General features: G+C 39.9%; 1 protein-coding gene across 1 annotated transcript; it reads left to right on the top strand.

Annotated features, from left to right (window-relative positions):
• The first annotated feature begins 271 nt into the window (after positions 1 to 271).
• Positions 272 to 19519, top strand: LOC134756041 (PAS domain-containing serine/threonine-protein kinase). Its single transcript, XM_063692818.1, has 23 exons — positions 272 to 392; positions 634 to 736; positions 815 to 903; positions 1737 to 1885; positions 2576 to 2721; positions 3125 to 3295; positions 3391 to 3510; positions 3949 to 4132; positions 4985 to 5115; positions 6245 to 6458; positions 7437 to 7609; positions 8122 to 8677; positions 8934 to 9080; positions 9505 to 9650; positions 10174 to 10285; positions 11531 to 11706; positions 12025 to 12165; positions 12499 to 12698; positions 13487 to 13620; positions 14491 to 14628; positions 15504 to 15599; positions 17021 to 17172; positions 18083 to 19519. Exons 1-23 carry the CDS (start codon positions 355 to 357, stop codon positions 18233 to 18235), a joined length of 3669 nt encoding a protein of 1222 aa, XP_063548888.1. The 5' UTR covers positions 272 to 354; the 3' UTR covers positions 18236 to 19519.
• The last annotated feature ends 2809 nt before the right edge of the window (positions 19520 to 22328 follow it).

The raw sequence follows: 22328 nt of genomic DNA, 5'->3' as shown, positions 1-22328 counted from the left end.
CAAGTAGTACACACTAATTACGTGAGATGGCGTTCCATATAAATATTATGAGAAAGTTTTGTTTAACATTAAGTTAATCATTTATTTTACTAACCAATATTTTATTTTTATAAAGTTATTGAATTACCTTATTTCTTGGTCTACTGGGCGATACCCTGCGTGAGTATTATTATTTTGTTATATTCTTTGCCCTGCGGCGTGCCTGCGGCTAAAATTTGCTAAAATGGCCTATAAATAACTTGACAGTTTTGACAGCTGACAGCTGGTTTCTTTTGTTTGAAGTTCAAGCAACGGTGCAATTTGAATCGCTGACCTTTTCTTGTGAATAAAATAGTAAAAATACGTGTAGATATAATGGAAATGAATTCAGCTAGCATATCAAACTATAATAGGTAAGTGATTTGCGACTTATCAGCTATTTCTAAGTTAGATACCATCAACAAAAGTTTGAAGTTGCGCGCTCAAATGTATTGATTTTCCTTCCTAAAATAAGTCAAAGGATGTAAATAAATCAGATCTTGACATTTTTCTATTATTTAGTGCAATGTTTCCGTGGTGCGAGGGGTTCTTATGATAAAAAATACTTAATTTTAGTTACACAAACCCCAGTGATGTGTATTTTTGTGATAACAGGGATTCTGAGGCAGATTTTGGCATTCTAAGCCCTGTGATACCTAAGCTACGCAGGTTTGGCGGTGTTTATTCACCTGAACATCTAAATTTAACTCCAAGGCCAGTAAGTATTCCTATTTCAAAGGTACCTATTATTTTTCTGGTTTGTAGTCCTTTGATATGTTTGTTGTTAATTTTTTAGAGAGCCACAGCTGATTTTAAAGAGCACTGGTATGAGAATCAAAACTTGCATACACCTGAAAAGTTACCTGAAGTTGAAATCAAATGCAGGTAATTAAATTAATAATTAGGTATGGAATTAATATATTAGCTTATTAGCTTTTTAGTTTTTATTATTCCTATAAATCCTTTAGCAATTACTTTGTCTCTTCTAAACTTCTGAGTAAATGACAGCTAGCTGGTACATAATTTTAGATACCTATTCTAAAAACGGCCAAGTGTGAGTCGGACTCTGACTCAAATTCTGTTTTTAGTATTTGTTCTTATAGCGGCAACAGAAATACATTATCTGTGAAAATTTCAACTGACTAGCTATCACGGTTCATGAGATACAGCCTGGTGACAGACGGACGAACAGCGGAGTCATAGTAATAGGGTCTCGTTTTTACCCTTCGGGTACGGAACTCTATAAGTCAACTTCTTGGAGGATAACTGATATAGGGCCTTAGCAACCAAGTGGATGCCCGTAGAGGGGCGTGGACGGGGCAGGCCCAAACGGAGATGGCGGGATGACCTGGACAGCTTCCTGAACAACTGGCCGGAGGAAACACCAAATCGGGAGTCGTGGAAATCAAGGGGAGAGGCCTTTGCCCAGCAGTGGGACACTTAGTAGGCTTAAAAAAAAAAATTCAATGATTAAGTACATTTGCTGCCAGAAAATAAAAATACTTAAAATCTTATTCATAAAATGATGATACATATCATTATGGTAGCTCTTTAACACTTTCAGTGCCGAGTAAGTGCCCTATTTCCAATAAGTACAGAACGAACAGTGTAGTGTTCCTGGCAGTGAATGTGATGTGTCCCGGAATACCTCTTGTTCTTTCTATATACCTGTTCCTTATTCCGTGATTAGGTAATAATCCTATCATGTCTGTTCACAGGACAGCTAAACCAAAATCGCACCATGGTTCTCAGAATTATTCCTTTGAAGGCAACCAAAGCTATCCCCGTCTGAACAAAAGGCTCCGGCCCATTAGAATGGAGCTGGAGACGCCCACGAAGGTCAAACCAACTGTCGATCTTGTTAGAGGTATGGAATAAGAACTAGCTAGTACACCATGGTTCTAACACTTGAAGGCAAATATAGCTATCCCAGCCTGAACCGCACCAAATTTCGGAAACTTCTCATTTTTTTGAATGGGAATCAAAATTTTTCATTTCCATAATGAAATTTCCCTTGTTGTACAGTCGCCATCAGATATATCGGAGCGGCCTAGGCGCTCACAAATATCTGAACACGCTTCTATTGTCAAGGCGTTAGAGTGCGTGTTCAGATATTGTGACCACCTTGGCCGCTCCGATATATCTGATGGCGACTGTATTTACTGTGAAAGTTTTCTGAAAATTCGTTGAACTTATTATTACTATTATTTCGTTTTAGACAGGCAGCTGATGCTGGGACGTCTAAATCATAGTTCCTTTAGCACGATTTCATTGTTTAGATAGTTTGTCGTCTATTTTTAAATTGATTCACTCTTGTAGAGTTCACAACTTCAGAGGGTAATTTGTTCCAAGCCTTTACTATTCGGTTTGCAATAAAGTTTTCCAACTTTTTGGATACTTTCCGCAACTTCAGTATCTTACTTCTGCTTCTATCTTCTGTAACTTGGGTATCTGTAGGTGCAACTGGCCCAGACCTGGCTAAGAGTGTTGAGAACTGGTTTGATTCGACGCACGCTCCCCTAATAATATAAAAACTAACTTATTCCCTTGTTTGTAGTGGATGGCCCCAACGGTCTCCGTTTCAACACCACCCTTGCAGCTGGAGACATCACAGGCTCACCAGCGCAGTCTCAAACGGACCGCCTGCAGCAAGCCATCAACCCAAGCAAAGCTGTGTTCACAATTGAAACTAATACTTCTAAAGTTAGTGGTCATTTGTTGGCTGCATGTTCTCATACTCTAAATAAGTATAGTAATCTTTACAAAAATCTTTAAAAAAATTGGGAATTCACATTTCTGGATTAATTTCGTGTTGTTAAACGTGTTTATCCGAACAAACATTACTAAATATTTTACATGCATGTAGCCCATTGTTGTTGATTCAACTGGCCCTTAGTCATGAGTCATTTGTTCTCAAGATTATCAGAAAATCATGAAAAAATGTAACGATCATATGGGGCATTTTCTATGAAAAGGGACCTTATTGTCGATGGCGCTTACGCCGCACAGCGTCGCGCGGCATTGTATTTATATCGGAGCAAGCGTAAGCGTAAGCGCCATCGACAATAAGGTCCCTTTTTATAGAAAATAGCACATATTGTTTCAGATACTAATAGTGAACAACAAGGCGTGTTCTCTTCTCGGCTATTCAGCGGGGGAGCTCTGCGGGCTAAAGTTCTCTGATCTACTGAGGAACAGGAGCTGCAAGTTTTCGTTACACGAGCCTGAAGAGGGGGACGCTTCGGAGGATGGGACCATTATTCTGCTTAGTGGCAAAGTAAGTCGCGGCAGAACGCCTTTCGGCCGAATTTTTTTGAAGCCTGGAAATATTGATTGGTTCCCGTTGCAGAAATATACTTTTTTCTGTTACAGGTGGTAGAACTGTTATCGAAAGACGGCCGCGCAGTGCAGGTGTCTCTGTGGATTCGACAGCTGGACAGTGACGGACCTTGTTTGGTAGTTGCTGAGCCGGTCAGCTGTAAAACTGTTGTGGTAAGAGTTCTACACATTCCTGTTTAATGACATATGGCCAGAAAAAATTATGACTTAACGCAAACTGATTGGCTAACAGCGTAAGGAGAATATTCACTTATGGCGTTATTCATAAATGCAAGGGATAAAACATAATTTAACTAATTCAGGTCAATGAGGGGGTTATTTTTTACAGGCACGTTATTTTGTACTCCAAAGGCTACTAATTAATTCAATGTAATTTCAATATTTTTGAATTGGAACATAGTTGCATTTCTTTTGGTTCGTTTGATTTCAAAACAAAAGAAATTGAACCATATTTTCTTCACTTGATGATTTAAGTCACCTATTCTTGCGGCAAATATATTTCATTCGCTTTGTCTTTACCATCTTTCATCTTTAAATTTTACCATTCTAGATGTTTCATTTAGTATTTCATTAAATTATTTTGTATTCCAGTTAACAGTGGACGCTGAGGACGGTATGATCCTCTCATGCTGCGGCGACGACGCGGCGCTGTTGTTCCAAGCGGAGTCTTGCGACAAATTACTGGGACTCCCGTTGGCCTCGCTGATTCCCTCCGTACAGCTGCCCCCGTGGGACGCGCCCATCCCGCGCAATGTCTCCAAGCAGAGGGCTACAGGTAACCCTCTGCTTTGTAGACCAGTTGATTCTCACTGATAATGTAAACCGGCCAAGTGCGAGTCGGACTCGCGCACGAAGGGTTCCGGACCATTACGTTTAAAAACGGCAAAAAAATCACGTTTGTTGTATGGGAGCTCCACTCAAATATTTAAATTATTCTGTTTTTTTTTTTTGTATTTGTTGTTATTGCGGCAACAGAAATACATCATCCGTGAAAATTTGTCTGGTGACAGACGGACAGGCAGCGGAGTCTTAGTAATAGGGTCCCCCTTTTGGGTACGGAACCCTAATAAATGGTACAACCTTAGAACAATATTAAGTTGGATGGATGGTGTATTTCGCGGGATTCATCGTCAACAACAAAGCGACAGGTATTGACCATATGGCTGAAAAGCAATACTGTCTGTGATGCGTCCTTGTTGTGCAAAGCGGAGTTTTGCGACAAATTACTAGAACTCCCATTGGCCTCGCTGATTCCCTCCGTACAGCTGCCCCCTTGGGACGCGCCCATCCCGCGCAATGTCTCCAAGCAGAGAACTGCAGGTATGGCCCAAATGACTGTCACAATCCCATATGTGGACGCCATATTACACTGGATGTTTATGCAATTGTATTGAAAAAATTATGTGAAAGCTTTCAAAATATGATTGAAATTGAATGAAAACGCCGACGTCATCTTCATTTCTTACATTCGCGTTGATAATCTAGGGGACTAGTAGTTAACAAGTAGTTAAATTCATAAAAAAAAAAAAACAATTTTATCTAATTCTCTCCTTCTCCACTCTTTCAAAGTTTTGACCCCTGAAATATGAACAATCGACTTATGATCCATCATTTTGTATGTTTTCAGGAAGAACTCTCGATGGCGGCTCGTTCCCCTTGTGTCTTTGGATAACTAGACCATCAGACACTACAGAAAACACGCTTTGGTCTGGCTTGAAATCACACAAAGAAAGACCTATATACGAAGTCAATGTTAGGGTAAGGAAACTTCCTCAATAGAGGATATTACGCAAAATTCTGCGTAGGGGGTGCCACTAGCACATACTGAGGGCCTACCGCGAAATAAGAAAATCGAATTTTCGTTATTTGCCTCTCTATCACTCTATTCGAGCGAGAAAGAGGTAGATAACGAAGTTTCACGTTTCGCGGTAGGCCTCTGTAAACAAACCGCCTTGATACATCAATGTCATAGTGAAATCTAAAAAAAACTGTTTCAGGCATAGCAAAGAGGATATAATATTATAGAGCGGTACTGTCATAATATTTTTTGTAACCACAGTAAATTCACTGCCATCTATCGACACATTTTAAGACTAAAAATGAAGATTTATAAAAATACGATAAAATGTATTTAAATACGGATAAATGTTTTTTTTTTTTATTTGCATTAATTATTTTTATTATTTTGACCCATGTTCTTTCACTGATATGCGTTAAAATTATTAAATAACAAACGAAACCGTCAACGCCCTATACGAGAGTAGGCCAAAGGTAGTAGCGCCCTCTGATCGAGAATCAAATTTTCGTGATTTTTGAGGCACTTTTTTTCCTTAGACTGTATCCATCTATTACGGAGTTATATCTATCTTTGGGCATAGTATTTATAATTGAATCTATGGATTACAATATGTGCTAGTGCTGTTCTTTGGCGGCAGAATATTGAAGTAATACCCTCTATCCTTAGACAAAAATGTTAAATAATAATGTAGAAAGTATCTTTAATCTTATAGTCCTTATTATTGTTTGCACTGGATAGATCAATGTATTCATTTTCAAAGAAAATAAACTTGTTCAGTTTTTTTAAACGATACGAAACACTGACTTGTTGTCTAAATAGTTTTAAGTACATTTTATACATGACATGCCTATTTTAAGGGGCTTCCAAACGGGCCATATTTTCACTACAATATGTGGCCGGCAACTATTGCTGTCCCTCTCTTACTAACATGTTAGAATCATAGTTGTCGGCCATAAAAATATTGCCCGTTTTTGAGCCCCTTCAGGTGCGATTTACTCGTATACGGCTAAAAGCAGCATATAATTACATCATTCAATTTAAAATCCTAAGCCTAACAACATAAAGTTCACAATACATTGTCTCACCCAGGTAACGTACAACGTGTCCGGCCTCCTAGTGGTCGACGACGCCGGCATCATAACGGCGTGCAACCAGCACTTCGCCACGCTGACGTTCGGCAAGCCGCACTCGGCGGTGGTGGGGCGCCACATCGACGAGCTCATCCCCGACTTCTGCCGCGGCGGCCACTTGGTCAAGCCCATGCCCGACCGGCCCAAGGGGAGGCATGACCACGACACGAACGGTAACTTACCAGCAGCAGTGGGGAGACACTCCTTTCGGGCAAAGATAGATATAACTCCGTAATAGATGGATACAGTCTAAGGAAAAAACGTGCCTCGAAAATCAAGAAAATTTGATTCTCGTTCAGAGGGCGCTACTAGTTTCGGCCTACAGTCGTATAGATGGCGTTGACGGTTTCGTTTGTTATTTAACAATTTTAACGCATATCAGTGAAAGAACATGGGTCAAAATCATAAAAATAATTAATGCAAATAAGAAAAATCATTTATCTATATTTAAATACATTCTATCGTATTTTTATAAATCTTCATTTTTAGTTTCAAAGTGTGTCGACAGATGGCAGTGAATTTACTGGGGTTACAAAATTTACTATGACAGTACCGCTCTAGTATAAGTTACTCTATGTTTCGGGCAAACGTTCGGCTCAGCATTGCCCCGAGCAATGAGGGCTAACGCGTATGAATTCGCCGCTAGGGGCGCTAGTGTAGATGTGGTGGTCTTCGCAAAGTTCTAAATGTCACTTGTCACTTCAATGACTGACAGCTGTTCTTTAGTCTTTTGGACCACCATCAACAGAGGCGCCAACTGGTGAGCAAAAAAACGATAGCCCTCATTATTATGGCTCCTCTACACGATCGCCCAACGTAGGCCAATCTAAGGGACGCAGCTATGCGGTGGAATGAGATAGCAATATCACTTGCTCCCTCTAACGCATAAATGCGTCCCTTAGATTGGCCTACGTTGAGCGATTGTGTAGAGGAGCCATTAGGGTTGGTACAACATTCCGATTTGGACGTCTTTCGGCAATAATTTTACTATTTTTGTTGGGATATTTAGATACTTTTTTAAAAGAAAAGTCAACCTTAAACTAATAATCAAAATTGCATTGCTAAATTTCATTCTTGGGATTATTGCAATTCGTTGTTTCGGATTTTTCTCAGCCTCATGGCTGGCACTAACTAATTATTTTCTTTCGCAGAATCAGATACGGACGAAGACTCATGCGGAGCCTTTAACGGAAGCCAAAAATCCGCCTGTATGTCCAACGTGCAGCAATCTCTTCTATCCACCACGACAAGGGAAAAATCCTCCAGCGCGCTCTGTCTCGACAAGTCTTGCAGTATGGTCACGCACACGCCTACTCCTACACAGGTAATGTCAGACATCAATTAATTTACTAATTATTAAAACGACCGGTCTGGCCTAGTGGGTACTGACCCTGCCGGTGAACCCGATGGTCTTGGGTTCGAATCCCGGTAAGGGCATTTAATTGTGTAATGAACGCAAATATTTGTTTCTGTGTCATATTTTCACCCAAGTTCAAGCTTTGCTTAGTTTGGAGGCTAGGTTGATCTGTGTAAGATGCACGGCTTGGAACCGGTTATTTTTTTAAACCCGAAATAGTCCAATATTTTGAATTATTTTATGCTCTTTAGGCTTAGAACGCACAGCGGTTTTTTTCTTGCGGTTTCAATCTTTTAAGAGCGTGCGCTTATAAAGCATGCCATACGTTACATTTTTTGCGGTTGCGGCCGGTTCTTCAACAAGCTATTTGTAATGGCAAAGCTTTATTGATAGCATAAGGCGTATCATTTTGGCAACAAAATTACGTGATTGTATAAACATACAGAAACAAAGAAAATATACCATTATTATTGTTTCAGGACATGGTCTCCAGCATCAGCACGACAGCAACGGAACAGCGCAACGACACATCCGCCCTCCCCGACGTCACCTCCGGCATGTCCGGCATCTCCATCGACGACGATTACACACCCAGCATCTCCAAATCGCGCTCCGAAAACATCCTGCGATCCGAACAGAACAACCCGGTCGCCAAACAACTAGCCAAAGCTAACGAAAAGTCAGATTCCATATACTATACATCACAACACTCTCAAGAGTTAACCCCTACAGGAAATACCCCTAGAGTTCGCATGAACGACCCATTTCTACGTCTATCTTTTGATTCTAGCAAATACAGATCTGGTAAAGTCAACCTCCCCGGCCAAGAGAAAGACAAAAGCAGTCTGTCTCTAGACTTTTGTGACTCGAATGAGACGAGCGCAGATTTCTTGACGCCTATCAATGAGATGCCGCCGCCTGGGTGCGAGATTGAGGATTTACCGAAGCATAATGGAAATGAAAGTATTGAGAGTTTGAGTAATGATAATGATTTGGAGACGCAGACTGAGTCCGCGCCGAGGAAGATATATGACTGTGAGTATCCCCATCTGTGTTGAAATCTTTTCTCATAATTCATAAATCATTCCGGAAATCGTCAGACCCAAAAGCAACCGTGGTCAATCGTTTCAAAAATGTACACTACAATACATTAAAAATACTTGTATTAGCAAGTATTTATAATGCGACGATATGACGTTTTAGGTATCACTTAAGATTTCGTTAATACAACCTTGCCTTATTGAATAATTTGTCAATAAAATTAAGCCTTAATCGAATACTATATCGACAGTGGACGGCCCCGAAACTCCGTGCATCGCCAAACGTCTCCTCCGAGCCCACGTGACATCAACTCCACAGCAAACCAAGTCCGAGTGCGACGACACACAGGACGGCACCTACCGCGGCATCGTGCTACACCGCGACGGCACGCAGCTCAGTGAGTAACTCGTAGAGAATAGACTGACAAGTGGAAACTTCTAGAATCGTCTCCGAGCTCACGTGACGAATCCGCAGCGAACCAAGTCCGAGTGCGACGGCAGCATCGTGCTACAACGCAACGGCAAGTACTCTGTACAAACTATATTTCATCAGACGCCTCTAAAGGCTCGGCCACGACATTGCGCGGCCGGCGGCGGCGGCAACCATGGGTGGGAACGAAAAGTCCAATCGCTGTCTCGCTCCAACCTATGGTTGCCGCCGCCGCCGCCGCCGCCGCCGCTGGTCGCGCAATGTCGTGGCCGAGCCGTAATCTCTTCCAGACTTACACGGGCTAATAAACGGTCTGTGTTCTCTGTTAGACATTTTTTGGGCACGTAGCACAAAACTCTTGAAACTAAATTCTAAAGTTATTATTGTATCAGGTGTACTGTACACGGTGTCGACCATGCAACTGGCAGCCGGCAACAGAGTCCGCTGCGTGTGGCTCGGAGTCCAACTAGAGGACACGGCGCGACACACCACGCTCGCCTCTAGCGTGACTTCCACGGCCGATAGCTCCTTAGTTCTTGTAAGTACTTCATGCTAATTTTATCTCTTATCATATCAACTTTTTATCGCCCACTCCTGAGCTAGTGATTCAAAAGTGTCTCGCAATCTTCCGAATGTCGTCCACCCGAGGGCGCTTCTTTCGTTCGAATTCAAATTGTCTGAACTAAAATGTAAGTACAGAAATCTACGTTTATAGGTCAATTTTTGTTTTCAGAACACATGATCTAGCTACAAATAATATTATGTCGTTTAGAAACAAAACTCTAAAAGAAATGTAATCGAAACTATAAAAACTTCGAAAGCGCGGCAGTCTATTGCATTGCGTAGACGCCGAGTTAAATATTCTAGCCGCTACTAGATGTCGCTATAGTTACACTTGATAATTAGATAATTTGTGACGGATTCAAGTAAAAGGTACCATTTTGTCGCTTACCATAAGGACGACATTTGCTTGTATCTTTATTCGAATAACCTGTCAGAGCGTCCTTATGGCAAGCGACAATGTGGGACCTTTTGCTTGAAAACGACACATTTATGTGCAGGGAAACAAGTCAGTGAGCAGCAGGCCGCACTCTATGTCCCTCGTGAGCCAGTGCGGCGAAGAGCAGATCTCCGGAGAATACAACAAGCATTATGTCACTTTGAAACAAATAGGTATGATTTATTATTTACAACGACGGGACTTAATCGCGTAAAATAAGTTTTAAATTTACCTCCGACGTTTCGAGGACGGCGTTGTCCCCGTGGTCTCGGAGAAGACTGGCTAAAGTTGACATCAACATCTTCTAGGTGCTTCATCTTTTAGAGCGGAGGTATGATCCTTAAATACTTATAAATTAATAGTTTAAAAAACACTAAAAAAACACGCTTTTATAAATGCAACACGACTATGATACGATATTCATTATCAGACCTTGAAACCTAATCGTGGTCAAAGTTCATTACAAGACTTTTCTAACAAATCCAAACACACCTATGATACGATGTTCCATCATGAAGTTCCAGTTCATATCTTCCGGCTCCATCATCAGATCAGTTAGACAGAACCATATTACAGCTGCCGATTTTCATGACGCTACGATCCTTGAAAGATGGTTAAATTAGTTACCTTAGATTCCATTACATAATTAGTTACATACAGGTCGACCTAATAAAAGCGTGTTAATAAATTAGAACTTCTCGCAAAAACCGAGTGCTTGACAAAATGAAACCTCTATATCGCTGTGAGCGTTTTAACCTAATCGCCCTGAGGTCTTTTTAAAGTCCATTTCATAAATCATTAAGGCGGTTCCCTGAGCCAAAAGGCGAAAAATCTCCTTATATGATCATGTTTTTCTAAGAGGCGTTGATATTCGTAGACGTGGAAAAAATATATGTAGTTCTTGACTATATTATCTTTAATACCATAGCTTCCGATACACGAATTATGACACTTCGCTCGATACAATTAATTCCCAAAGTAACCTCTAACTCGGACTTTTAATCCAACTTTACTCGGTTATTTATTATGTGATACTATAAACAAAAAAAGAAGAAAAAACAATCTTAACTTAAATAGTAATTTCATAGCTTTCGAATTTCGATATTGTAGGGTAACGTTTTTAAAATAAATAAAAATCGACTAAATTCGATCAAAATGGATACTTAGCGAGCATGCTCTTTCCCGTTCTTTCTTGCGAAATGTGACAGAGACCGCGGCAAACCGTTGGAACGGCCTTAACAAATTGTGGTCGTGTAAAAAACAACCCTTAATAAATTGAATTCCTCGCGTCATTGGAACTGTATGTTAAATTATTATTTACGCACATATATGTACATATTTGCTAAATATATTGGCTGAGTGAGTCGCCATGTGGTAGGTAGCTAGGTAGTTCAATACGAGATTATCTTCTTCCATAGGTAAAGGCGCCTACGGCTGCGTAAAAATGGCGTACCGTCGCTCTGATCGTCTCCTAGCGGTGGCCAAGTTCATATTGAAGGAGAAAGTCGGCTCGCAGTTCTGGGTGGACGGACCCGACGGCAAGCGGGTGCCGCTGGAGGTCAGCCTGCTTATGACCTTGAAGCATCCTAATATCGTGAGTATTTACGTTTATAGCGCCTATCCTACTATATGTAGTATGCCATGGTATAGGTATAACGTCGTTCTGACCTTCTCCTAGCTGTGGCCAAGTCCATATTGAAGGAGAAAGTCGACGCGCAGTTCTAGGTGGACGGACCCGACGGTGCCGCTGGAGGTCAGCCTGCTTATGACCTTGAAGCATCCTAATATCGTAAGTAAATCTAGTCCCTAATGTAGTGAGTTCTGCTCCCTCTACGCAGCGCTGAAAAGGCGGATTTGGAATATAAGGAAATTCGTACGCAATTACTACCTAATATTTTTATCATTTCAACAGGTCAGCATACTAGACGTTTACGAGAATGAAAAATACTTTCAAATGGTGATGGAGAAACATGGCGCCGGCATGGATCTGTTCGAGTTTATTGAGCGGCGACCCGTCCTAGACGAGCCACTTCTCAGCTACATCTTCAGACAGGTATGACACAGGTTATGATATATTTAAGCGTCACTCACAAATAGTCGGTCCATGAACCAGGTAACATGCGCGGCCTCGAAATCTCGCGTTGCCTACACAGATCGACCTCGAATCGAGCATTTTCCTGGCGGCTTGTTCTGCTTACTTTTGTGAAATGAAGTTTAAAATTATAAATAATAATAATAATATTTGAGTGCCTAGGCCACATTTCCCAATGGACTACAGAACACTCCTGTAGAACAGCTATGGGTCATAATTGATATCCTGCAGAGAGTTATAAAGCTTAGAAAAACACGGTTCAATATTTTTAATACATCCATATATTTTTTACAGATAGGCCAAGCCGTAGAGTATCTCCACTCCCTAAACATACTGCATCGAGACATCAAGGACGAGAACGTGATCATAGACAACAAGTTCCACATTAAGCTCATTGACTTCGGCTCGGCCACCTTCATGAGCAAGGGCACGTTGTTTTCTACATTTTATGGCACGACGGAGTACTGCAGCCCTGAAGTATTGGCTGGGAACAAGTGAGTATTAACGTTCTGGTTATGTTTGACCACAGACCACGTATTCTAAAGTATTTACTAAAGACATAGCATAGTCCCGCTACTCCCTCTGCCACGCATACAGTAGCTTTGCTCGATAAATTTTCGAATTACGCCACCAATCCTACTTCAGTCGGCGGACCACATGTGTTTGAACGGACCAATCACGGCACGGGACTCGCTCACCTCGTCCCCCGCACCCCTGTATTTTTGGCAGCATCGGTTTCATGAAATAATTGCTCTATACGATACGAGTTCTTTAGAAATAGGTGTTCTGTGTGTTTGACAGTCGTGTCCAGCTGAAACCCACTAAAGCATACCGAAAGCGGGTTGGGTACTCATATAATAAGATTCCCACTGGCTTACCTTTTTCAGAACAACTGAGTTTACAAATCCCGAATTTAAAACTGGCTTACATAGCTTCGCCTTCGATTTTCCAACTCGTTTGACGCGCCGTCACTGCTTGGGCCTTACACAAGGGCCTGACACTCTTTGATAGAGAAAGATAGTCTTATTGCGATTCCTTTAAGAGAAAAGAGAAAATAGTGTCATGCTTTGTCCTTATCACCGACCGGGTGGCATCATAGGTAGGAGCCGATGGCGAAATACCGAAATTTATAAGAGTGAAAGAGAAAAAATCCTATGCTGCCCAAATTTTATATGAATATTCTTTCTCTTAACCCCACCCCCCACCCCCCGGGTCGCTCGGTGGCGCGTCTATACTTGTATATACTATGTCTATGGCCTTACATGATTATTTCATTTCACAGATATGCAGGCCCCGAACTGGAAATGTGGTCAATGGGTATAACCCTCTACGTGCTGACATACTTCGTTAACCCTTTCTCTGACATAGAAGACACGATACAAGGACCGCTTGTGTTGCCGTCACCTGTTTCAGAAGGTATTATTTAGATAAATTGTATATACAGATGTCAATCACAATGAAAAAATCAACGATTTTTTATTGTGGTACGTCCCACAATAAAAAACCGGCCAAGTGCGAGTCGTACTCGCGTTCCATAGGGTTCCTTACATTACACAATTTAAACAATGTATTTTTTATGTGAAACGTGAGTGAAATGTCTTTAAAAAACCCGTAGGGGTCGGAATAAAAACTAAGTAATTAAGTCCGAATCACGCTTGACTGCAATTTCTAATAGGTTTTCCTGTAATCTATAGGTAAAGATCTATATTGTGTATTTTTTTTTTAATTTTATACCCAGTAGTTTTGGAGATAAGGGGGGGGGGTGGTCATTTTTTGCCTATTTTCTTGAATAACTTCTAAATCATTTATCCTAAAATTATAAAAAAATATATTTGAGATTCTCACAATGAGCTCTTTCATTTGATATATAACACGATATAGTTTGAAAAACTTTATTTTTTAATTTTCTCATTTACCCCCCAAAAGTGGCCCCCATGTTTAAAATTCATTTGTTTGCGTTACATGTCCGTCTTTGGGTCACAAACTTACATATGTTTACCAAATTTCAACTTAATTGGTCCAGTAGTTTCGGAGAAAATAGGCTGTGACAGACGGACAGACAGACGCACGAGTGATCCTATAAGGGTTCCGTTTTTTCCTTTTGAGGTACGGAACCCTAAAAAGGAAAATATATGAACATTTACGACTACTAATATACCTACACAAATAGTTGTGTAATTATTTATTATTGTGTGCTCAAATTTATTTTGCAAATAAATAGTAAGTAATAGTAGTAGGCAGTAGTAGTAGTTGCATTTATTCTAATAGTAAGTATTATTTTTTTAGATTTGGAACAATTACTACGGTGGATGTTGTGCAAAGAGCCCTCACAGAGGTGTACGGTCAGCCAACTGATGGCGCACCCGTGGATACGACAGCCAGTGGCCATCGCCAACTACGTGTTCCACGAGATCGTCGACTGCGGTAAAGCAATTTTTTTTTATCAAGCAGATACGGTCTGCGAGCGATACTACAAATTTTACGGGTTCAAGTCCTCCCGGAAGCGTAAATTTTTCAATTTTTCCATTTTAATATAAAATTTGCGCTTGCGGTAAATCTAGCCTAAACATTTATTATTATCAAAGATAGATATAACTCCGTCATAGATGGATACAGTCTAATGAAAAAACGTGCCTCGAAAATCTAAAAAATTTGATTCTCGTTCAGAGGGCGCCACTAGCATTTTCCTACTGTCGTATAGATGGAGTTGACGGTTTCGTTTGTTATTTAACAATTTTAACGCATATCAGTGAAAGAACATGGGTCAAAATCATAAAAATAATTAATGCAAATAAAAAAAATCATTTATCCATATTTAAATACATTTTATCGTATTTTTATAAATATTTATTTTAAGTTTTAAAGTGTGTCGACAGATGGCAGTGAATTTACTGGGGTTACAAAATTTACTATGACAGTACCGCTCTAGTATAAGTTACTCTATGTTATTATTTTTGATAACGACTAGTCTTTATAGCATGTGTGACATAGGATTCATGAAAAAAACAACCTCCAAAAAGAAGCAAATTCTATACGAATTGTAGATAATCGCTCGACATGTTTCGTTCTGTTAAATCTTCTCGGGGCAGAGGTGTATGGTTAGAGCCGGCGTAGCTTTATTAGACGTTCATAAAAACATTGTAATACGCCTACTTGAATAATAAACTTTCTTCATCTTTATCTGTTTCGAGGGTCATAAACGGACCGAAACCATGTACAAGTCTCACGGTAGTTTTATAGTTTTACTTATTAGTTGCAGAAATGGTCACGTAGTACTACAATTGTATGTTTTATTACAGATCGCCACGAAGCTAATCCTGAAACGTACTTCAGCGGCAGCCTAGGATCGCCCAGAAGCGGCTCTCCCGTCTCTATGGCTGATCCTCTTGCCAAAGGTAGGTGCACTATACTTCTGAGACAGGACATCAAACCTATTGCAGTATCAAGGGATTACTTCAAACATAAATCAACATAATCATTATCATTTGTCCCTCGATCTGCCAAAATAATCGTTCGTAGCAATGCTACAGTGTAGCGATGTTACGATTCGACTTCAAAAGTCGGTTCAAACCGATTTAGGCCTGAAGTCGACTAAATCGACGTGAGTATTCTGTAAATCGACTTAAGATACATTTACCTCACCCGCTCTAAACGCAACCTTTTCGATTTGTTGCTGCGTCACTTTCGTTAGTTTCGTTTGACATATTGAGGAATAAGATGTACGCGAATCGACTTCAAACCACGAAAACTGTTGCCATGCACATTACCGCCATTATTGAGTCGTCGAAACTTCGTATGTACAAGTAAAGTAAAATGAAACTTATTATTTGAGTAGTAAGGTTCAATTTCGAATGAGCTTGAGAGATCGATTTGGCGGTAAACTTGGATAGGTTTGGCAGTTTGGGCCGCGTCGATTTGCGAACTACAAATTCGCGGCAATGACTCACGGAATCGCACGAGACCGCACGCTCTTTCCTGCTTGCTCGGATACTGCTTTCCCGTTTTAGCTTTAGCAATGAATGAAATTGTGATCTACGGCGTAGCGGAAAGTAGAAAAAATATTACAAAAGTTTTTACGTCATAGTTTTCGCTGTCGTGTGTGGATTCTCAGGGTCAAACATATAAAAGGTAAAATTGACAAATCGATTTCCTCGACTCAAAACCAAATGACTACGGAGCGGTTTGTACTGATACTTAAAAACAATAGACGTTAAATCGACTTGGCCAAATCGGTTTGCAAACCGATTTGGGTTTAAATCGAAGTCGACTTATTCGGTTTGAAATTTTTTCGATTTGACACATCACTACTACAGTGTACCCCTATATACAACGGATTCCCTTCACATTATTGTTGACCCTCCAGGGGCCCATTTCACGAACGGTATTAGACTAATATTATTAGTCCACAAACTGTCAAATCGTATGGGGTGCCATGACAACACACCAATAATATTAGACATATCGTTCGAGAAATGGGCCCCAGGTGTGGGAATATTAGGTACTACATATAATTATGACACGTGTTTGAACAGCGAAATGTACCTATAAGTAAGAAAGAGATCAAACTGATATCAAGCTTATAACTTTCTTATCTTCTAGCTGCCCTCGCGTTAAAACTGCCAAGACAAATAAAATTTTGATTTGTTAAAGATAAAGATTCAAAATAAAATAGAATGCGTGGGTAACCTTTTTATAGGTCTCTAGGCGGCCAGAGAATATAATTCCTACATTTGATATTTTAGCTCCACTGTTTTAGGCTGCCACGTTTCGCGGACCCAATAACCGAGTTCAAAGTTCTTCCCTATTTGCTCTCCAGAACGATCAAACCCATCAGAGGTCGCGATCCGCTCCGAAGGCAAAAACATATCGCGCGACGAACCAAAACGAAATTCACTGGCGCTTCATGCTCTGTCCACCGCCGACAGAGACGCGCAGTCGGACAACTACAGCCTCCGATCATCAGCTGATGTAAGTTGTTCTTTACTTTTCAACACACCAGGTGGTAAAGGCTATCATGATTGTTCATACATACATACATACATATAATCACGCCTATTTCCCGGAGGGGTAGGCAGAGACCACGGATTTCCATTTGCTACGGCCTGACATACCTCTTTCGCTTCCTTCACTTTCATAACATTCCTCATACACGCTCGCCGGTTTAGGGTGCTCTTAACCTGGCCTTTCTTCAGGATTTCCCCGATCTGATCAGAGAAAGTCCGCCGAGGTCTGCCCCTTCCAACTCCCGTTTCTACCTCTCCCTTATACACTCTCTTTGTTAGCCTTTTTTCACTCGTTCTCTCCACGTGTCCAAACCATCTTAACAATCTCCTTTCCCAATTTTTTCACTACATCTTCGTTCAGTCCACACTTTTCCCTTATCACACTGTTCCCTTATCACACTGTTCCTACACTACACACACTTGTCAACGCTCTCATTTCCACTGCATTCACCATGCAAAAATTGATGATTGTTCAAAAACTGTTAATAAAGTTGCATTTTATCCACTTGTAAGGCAAAGCAATCAAATGCAAATTTTGAGTTGTTTTCTTATGTTGGCTGGTAAAATTGACTTTCATATGATGATTTTGAATGATAAATATTAAATAACATTCATTTTGAATTGATTTGCTTTGGTCTTGTTTGATATTTTACAGTTAATAGAATTTTCCCCTTTGTTTTAACATTTTTAGTACCTACCAGCATCGATAACTCAAAAAGCATGCAACTTTTATTGGGGTCATGTTCGGCTGGGCGGAATGCCTAACTGCATTATTCCAAAAAAAAAACTGGTTCTGTTCCTCTTCAGTTGACCTTCAGGTGTCACTGTAACGTGGTATTTCTGGGACATCCTGTATACGATCCCTTTTCATGCAGATCCTAGACATCTCTTCGAAACCCGTGTCGGAAGCGGCTCTAACCGACATCAGCTCGGACGCGACCGGGCACGCGGCCTGCGACATCGACTACGATCCCGACCAGTGCGAGTGCGACAGCTGGGACGAGTGCGAGCAGGACAGCTTCTCGTAACTCGACAGGCGAGAACGGGAAGAACAAATACGGTAAAACGTTAGTAAATGTGTCACGACTATAAACGAACGAACGGTGCGAAGTGCGGACAAAAAATAATGTGTATTGATCAGTAGGACTAAGATGGTCGACTCTTTATCATTTGTCGCCATGCCTGTCACGTTCAAACAAGTATGTAAGTGCGACAGTGACGCATGACATGACAGGTGATAACAATGCGACCATGATACCGCTGCTGGGCATAATATAAGTAGACAAGAATGGACCATTCCTTGCCACCCAGTAAAATGCGTTTAGATCTATCGAATGTGCCATTTTCAAATCTCTCGCTACCATACAATGGCCTTAGGAGGATAGGCTTTACAATGTAATGTGAAAGGAGCCGGAACTACGAACTCTGTGTGTAGGCTTTAAGGGTGCTTATTGAGTAATCACTTTAAAATGGTTTCAACTGAGGCTATAATACAAAACAAATTAACAATTACGGGGAGTTTGGAAAAATGCGTTCCGAGATGAGATAGGTATACGCGGAATTCTTATTATGTGTATAAATTTAATTCTTATCGAAACTAAGATTAAACATATAATTATTAATAGTAATAGTAATGCTACTAGAAATTGAGTGTTAATTTAATAATTTTAAATTATGGTCTGGTTTGACATTTCTATTAAAATTTGTATTTTCAAACCTTTTCTTTATGGGTAGGTTTATGTTTATGTCTGAAGGATTTTTTTAATCAAAAATAAAGTTATGTAGATTTTCACCAGTCAGGGTAAGAATGTGTTATTATTAATAGAGCTTTTATTAGATAGCTTTAGGCTTCTAAGTCACCAAAATGTCTAGATTGTGGTCCTAGCAGAGATAAGCTCTTAAAAGGTTTGAACAAAGTAAAGTCACACTTAAAAGAAACGAAGAAATTAAACCTGCTTTTTTAAGTTGCACCTTAGGAGCAAAGACAAAATACTCAAATTCTTAAAGGACAATCACTTTAGAGCTTAGGCTACTAGGGTCGCATTTCAAAAAAACTGCTTTATTTACTTTCTTTCTAATAAATATAGATGTTAGCGTTGGTAGAAAGAGAGGCTATTATAATGTGCCCTTTTCTTGCTAGTCAAACTAAATCGTTAGGTGACAACCAAAACTCACTTAATTACTAGAGTTAGGCCAAAACAAGTGTGCAACGGTTTTGATAGCACACGCGGTGCAAGTGTTATTTTAAACGTCAAACTTCTATGAAATTATGACTTAAAAGTAACACTTGCACTGCGTATGCTATCGAAATCGTTGCACTTTTCTTGGTCCAACTCTACCACAAGTTCAGAGCCATTTAACACTAATATCAAAAAGAGGTTGATTTTTACACAACTTTGGGAACAAAATCAAATTATTTTATTGAATATGGCGGGGTGGCCTAGGAGTTCAAGGCGATAGTCCGGATTGATAAAGATGCCGGTTCGAATCCGGCCTTAACCACTGGAGGGCTTCGCCACTTTTTCTCTTTTTCTATAATATATGACATCTATTTCAGTTTATAGGTTTTTTTTTTTTTTTTTTTCAATTAGTGAGTATTGGTTTTCACCTGAAGAAGTATAGTGACCACACTACGATGACTTAACTCGACATTCCTTTGAGTGTTTCTTTATTAGAATAAATAATAAATTCGGCTGAATATTCCAAGGCATAGAGCTTTATAAAAAAAACAGACCAATGTTCTAAAAATCTCCTAGTAGTATTCGATGTGTTCTAGCATAAGTTAGTTTTGTAATTTTTTAATTAGTACTTTTACATTTAAGATCACATTGCCAACAACCTCTAGTACAACAAGGAATTAAAGCAGTATTAAACCATTCACTTGTCTTTATCTGGAACTTATGAATATCGATCTCACATAAAGGTGCTTGTAACTCTTGCTCTGTATGTAGGCACTTGGAATTACAATATAACATTAGAAGTCGGCTTCTTTAGTATCGTATGAGACGTGAATTGAAAAAAATGTGTGCGTGTAATTTTTACGCGCGATTGAAGTAAAACTTCTTTGACGATGACGTTTATCGCTATGTTGGCGCATTGACGTGTGTCCTATTGTGCGTGTGTCACTACTGAGCGTTACTTCCGTCAGAAAAAAATCGTGAGTCTCTAGTCGCGCCTAAAGAAGTTTTACTTCAAAAAAGACAACAACTGAGGAGTGTCTTTTCAAAAGGGCTTATTTCTCTATGAAAAACCATACAAAAATAAGCCTTGTGTGTATTTTTACAAGGCTTATTTTTGTATGGTTTTTCATAGAGAAATAAACCCTTTTGAAAAGACACTCCTCAACTTATACAATAGCTTTAGTTAAGACTTTAAGACGAAGGAATATACCGATATATGTAAAGTAGTGCATAATATCCTAGTGACCGCAAATTTGGAGCCGTTCACACACACGTCAAGCAACCGGTGTGCCATCTCTCATAACATAAGTAGCTGTACATTACAACGTGCACGTCAATTCACACGCATCCGATATGGCCTGGCCTTAAGAGGGAGACCCCATAATTTATGGGGGATCGCCATGTACTCTGCTTAGCAGCAACATAATATTTTTCACTGCTTTACGCGTCTTAGTATACGCGAGGGCGGTTTGATAATAAGTACCCGTTGTCAGGTTTTTTTTTTGAAGGTAGAAAAATATGGTAAGGGAAAAGAGGTTTAATAGAAAGACCACAACTGTCTTTTATCATTGAAAGAGGCTGTGAGAATTCAAACGAAAATAAAGAAGCTGATTTTCGTCTCTCTTCCACTTTACTTGTTACTGGTAAAATTGTGATATCTATTTAAAGCTTTACGAAATCAAACATTCTTTATAAATTATAAAACTGTGTTATCGGAATCTTACACCTCTACCTATGAAATATAAAAGAATAGGAGTTTTAAATTTGTAGCATAAACTTTCTATTCGCTCGAAATTATAAAAGGCGTATGTCGAACATAATGATTAAAGCCGGACTGTTGTGTAATGATTATTTCCTTACAATCAGCAGGAAAGGCATACTATTTTTGCAATTCGCTTATTCGTTAGATTCAGCCCATTCACGCTCAGAATGCGTCGTGAGTTTACCCTCTCCATTCGTCGTTATTCACTTATATCAAACACTGTAAATAACCTTCATGCTTTCAAATAAGGTTCATATTGGTTCGCTTGCGCCCATGATTTTGTTAGTAATGTTTTTGTATATGAAAGGGGTTAATGATTTCGGTACCACAGTGTAAGTGTATTACACCACTGTCACTATTCTGACTCTTATGACTAAAATAAATCACTATTCAATATCAGTATTATGACAATATTTAAGAGCCAACAGGAGCTGAGCGAATTCTCAATTTTGAGATTTCAAACTGATTATCTCCGTCGCGCTGACGGGGGCGGCGCCGCCATATCCCCGTGTGTGTGGTGCACGCACACAGACGCGCACGTCATTTGCGCTCACGGACCTTATGCCTGCAAGTCGCGTCGCGGTCGCGGCCCGCTATATAGGCATATCATAGGCTATAGCTAGTTCTTACAAACTTTTTCTGTTAGCTTAGCTCGCTACCACCACTGAGCGTTTACTTATTTCCTGTTATTGTGATTTAACTTCTTGATTTTAGGTAGCTGAATTCAATATCCTTCTACAACCTGCAATCCAAATAACATTTTGACTTTTACAGGAGAGTAAAAAAACAATCATTTCTTTTCTCGTTTCCGTGCGGAAAGTATCAACTTTCGACACGCTGTGCTATTAGCACCTACATTGTGCAACGAGGGGGGTAAGTGAGATTTTGTAAAGGAGGAGTTTACAATATTCTTACCCCCGGAGTTACACACAATGGTTTTCGTTACACTTGTGATGAAAAACTAAATTTTCAGGGAAATAATTATAAAATACGGTGACATTTCAAATATTCGTCCGCCATATTGTCATTTCTTGACAGGTTAGGCATCTAAGGCACAGACCTTCGGCATTCAGCCACGATTAAAAATTTTGTGTAAAAATATTTTAAACGGCTATTAAATTAATCCAATTAAATATTATAAACAAAAATACTAAATTATAATTGTCAGTATTTTAGAAG

The sequence above is a fragment of the Cydia strobilella genome, chromosome 3 (assembly GCF_947568885.1).
Source record: "Cydia strobilella chromosome 3, ilCydStro3.1, whole genome shotgun sequence".
NCBI classification, from domain to species: Eukaryota; Metazoa; Arthropoda; class Insecta; order Lepidoptera; family Tortricidae; genus Cydia; species Cydia strobilella.
This window is presented reverse-complemented; position numbering and strand designations above follow the sequence as displayed.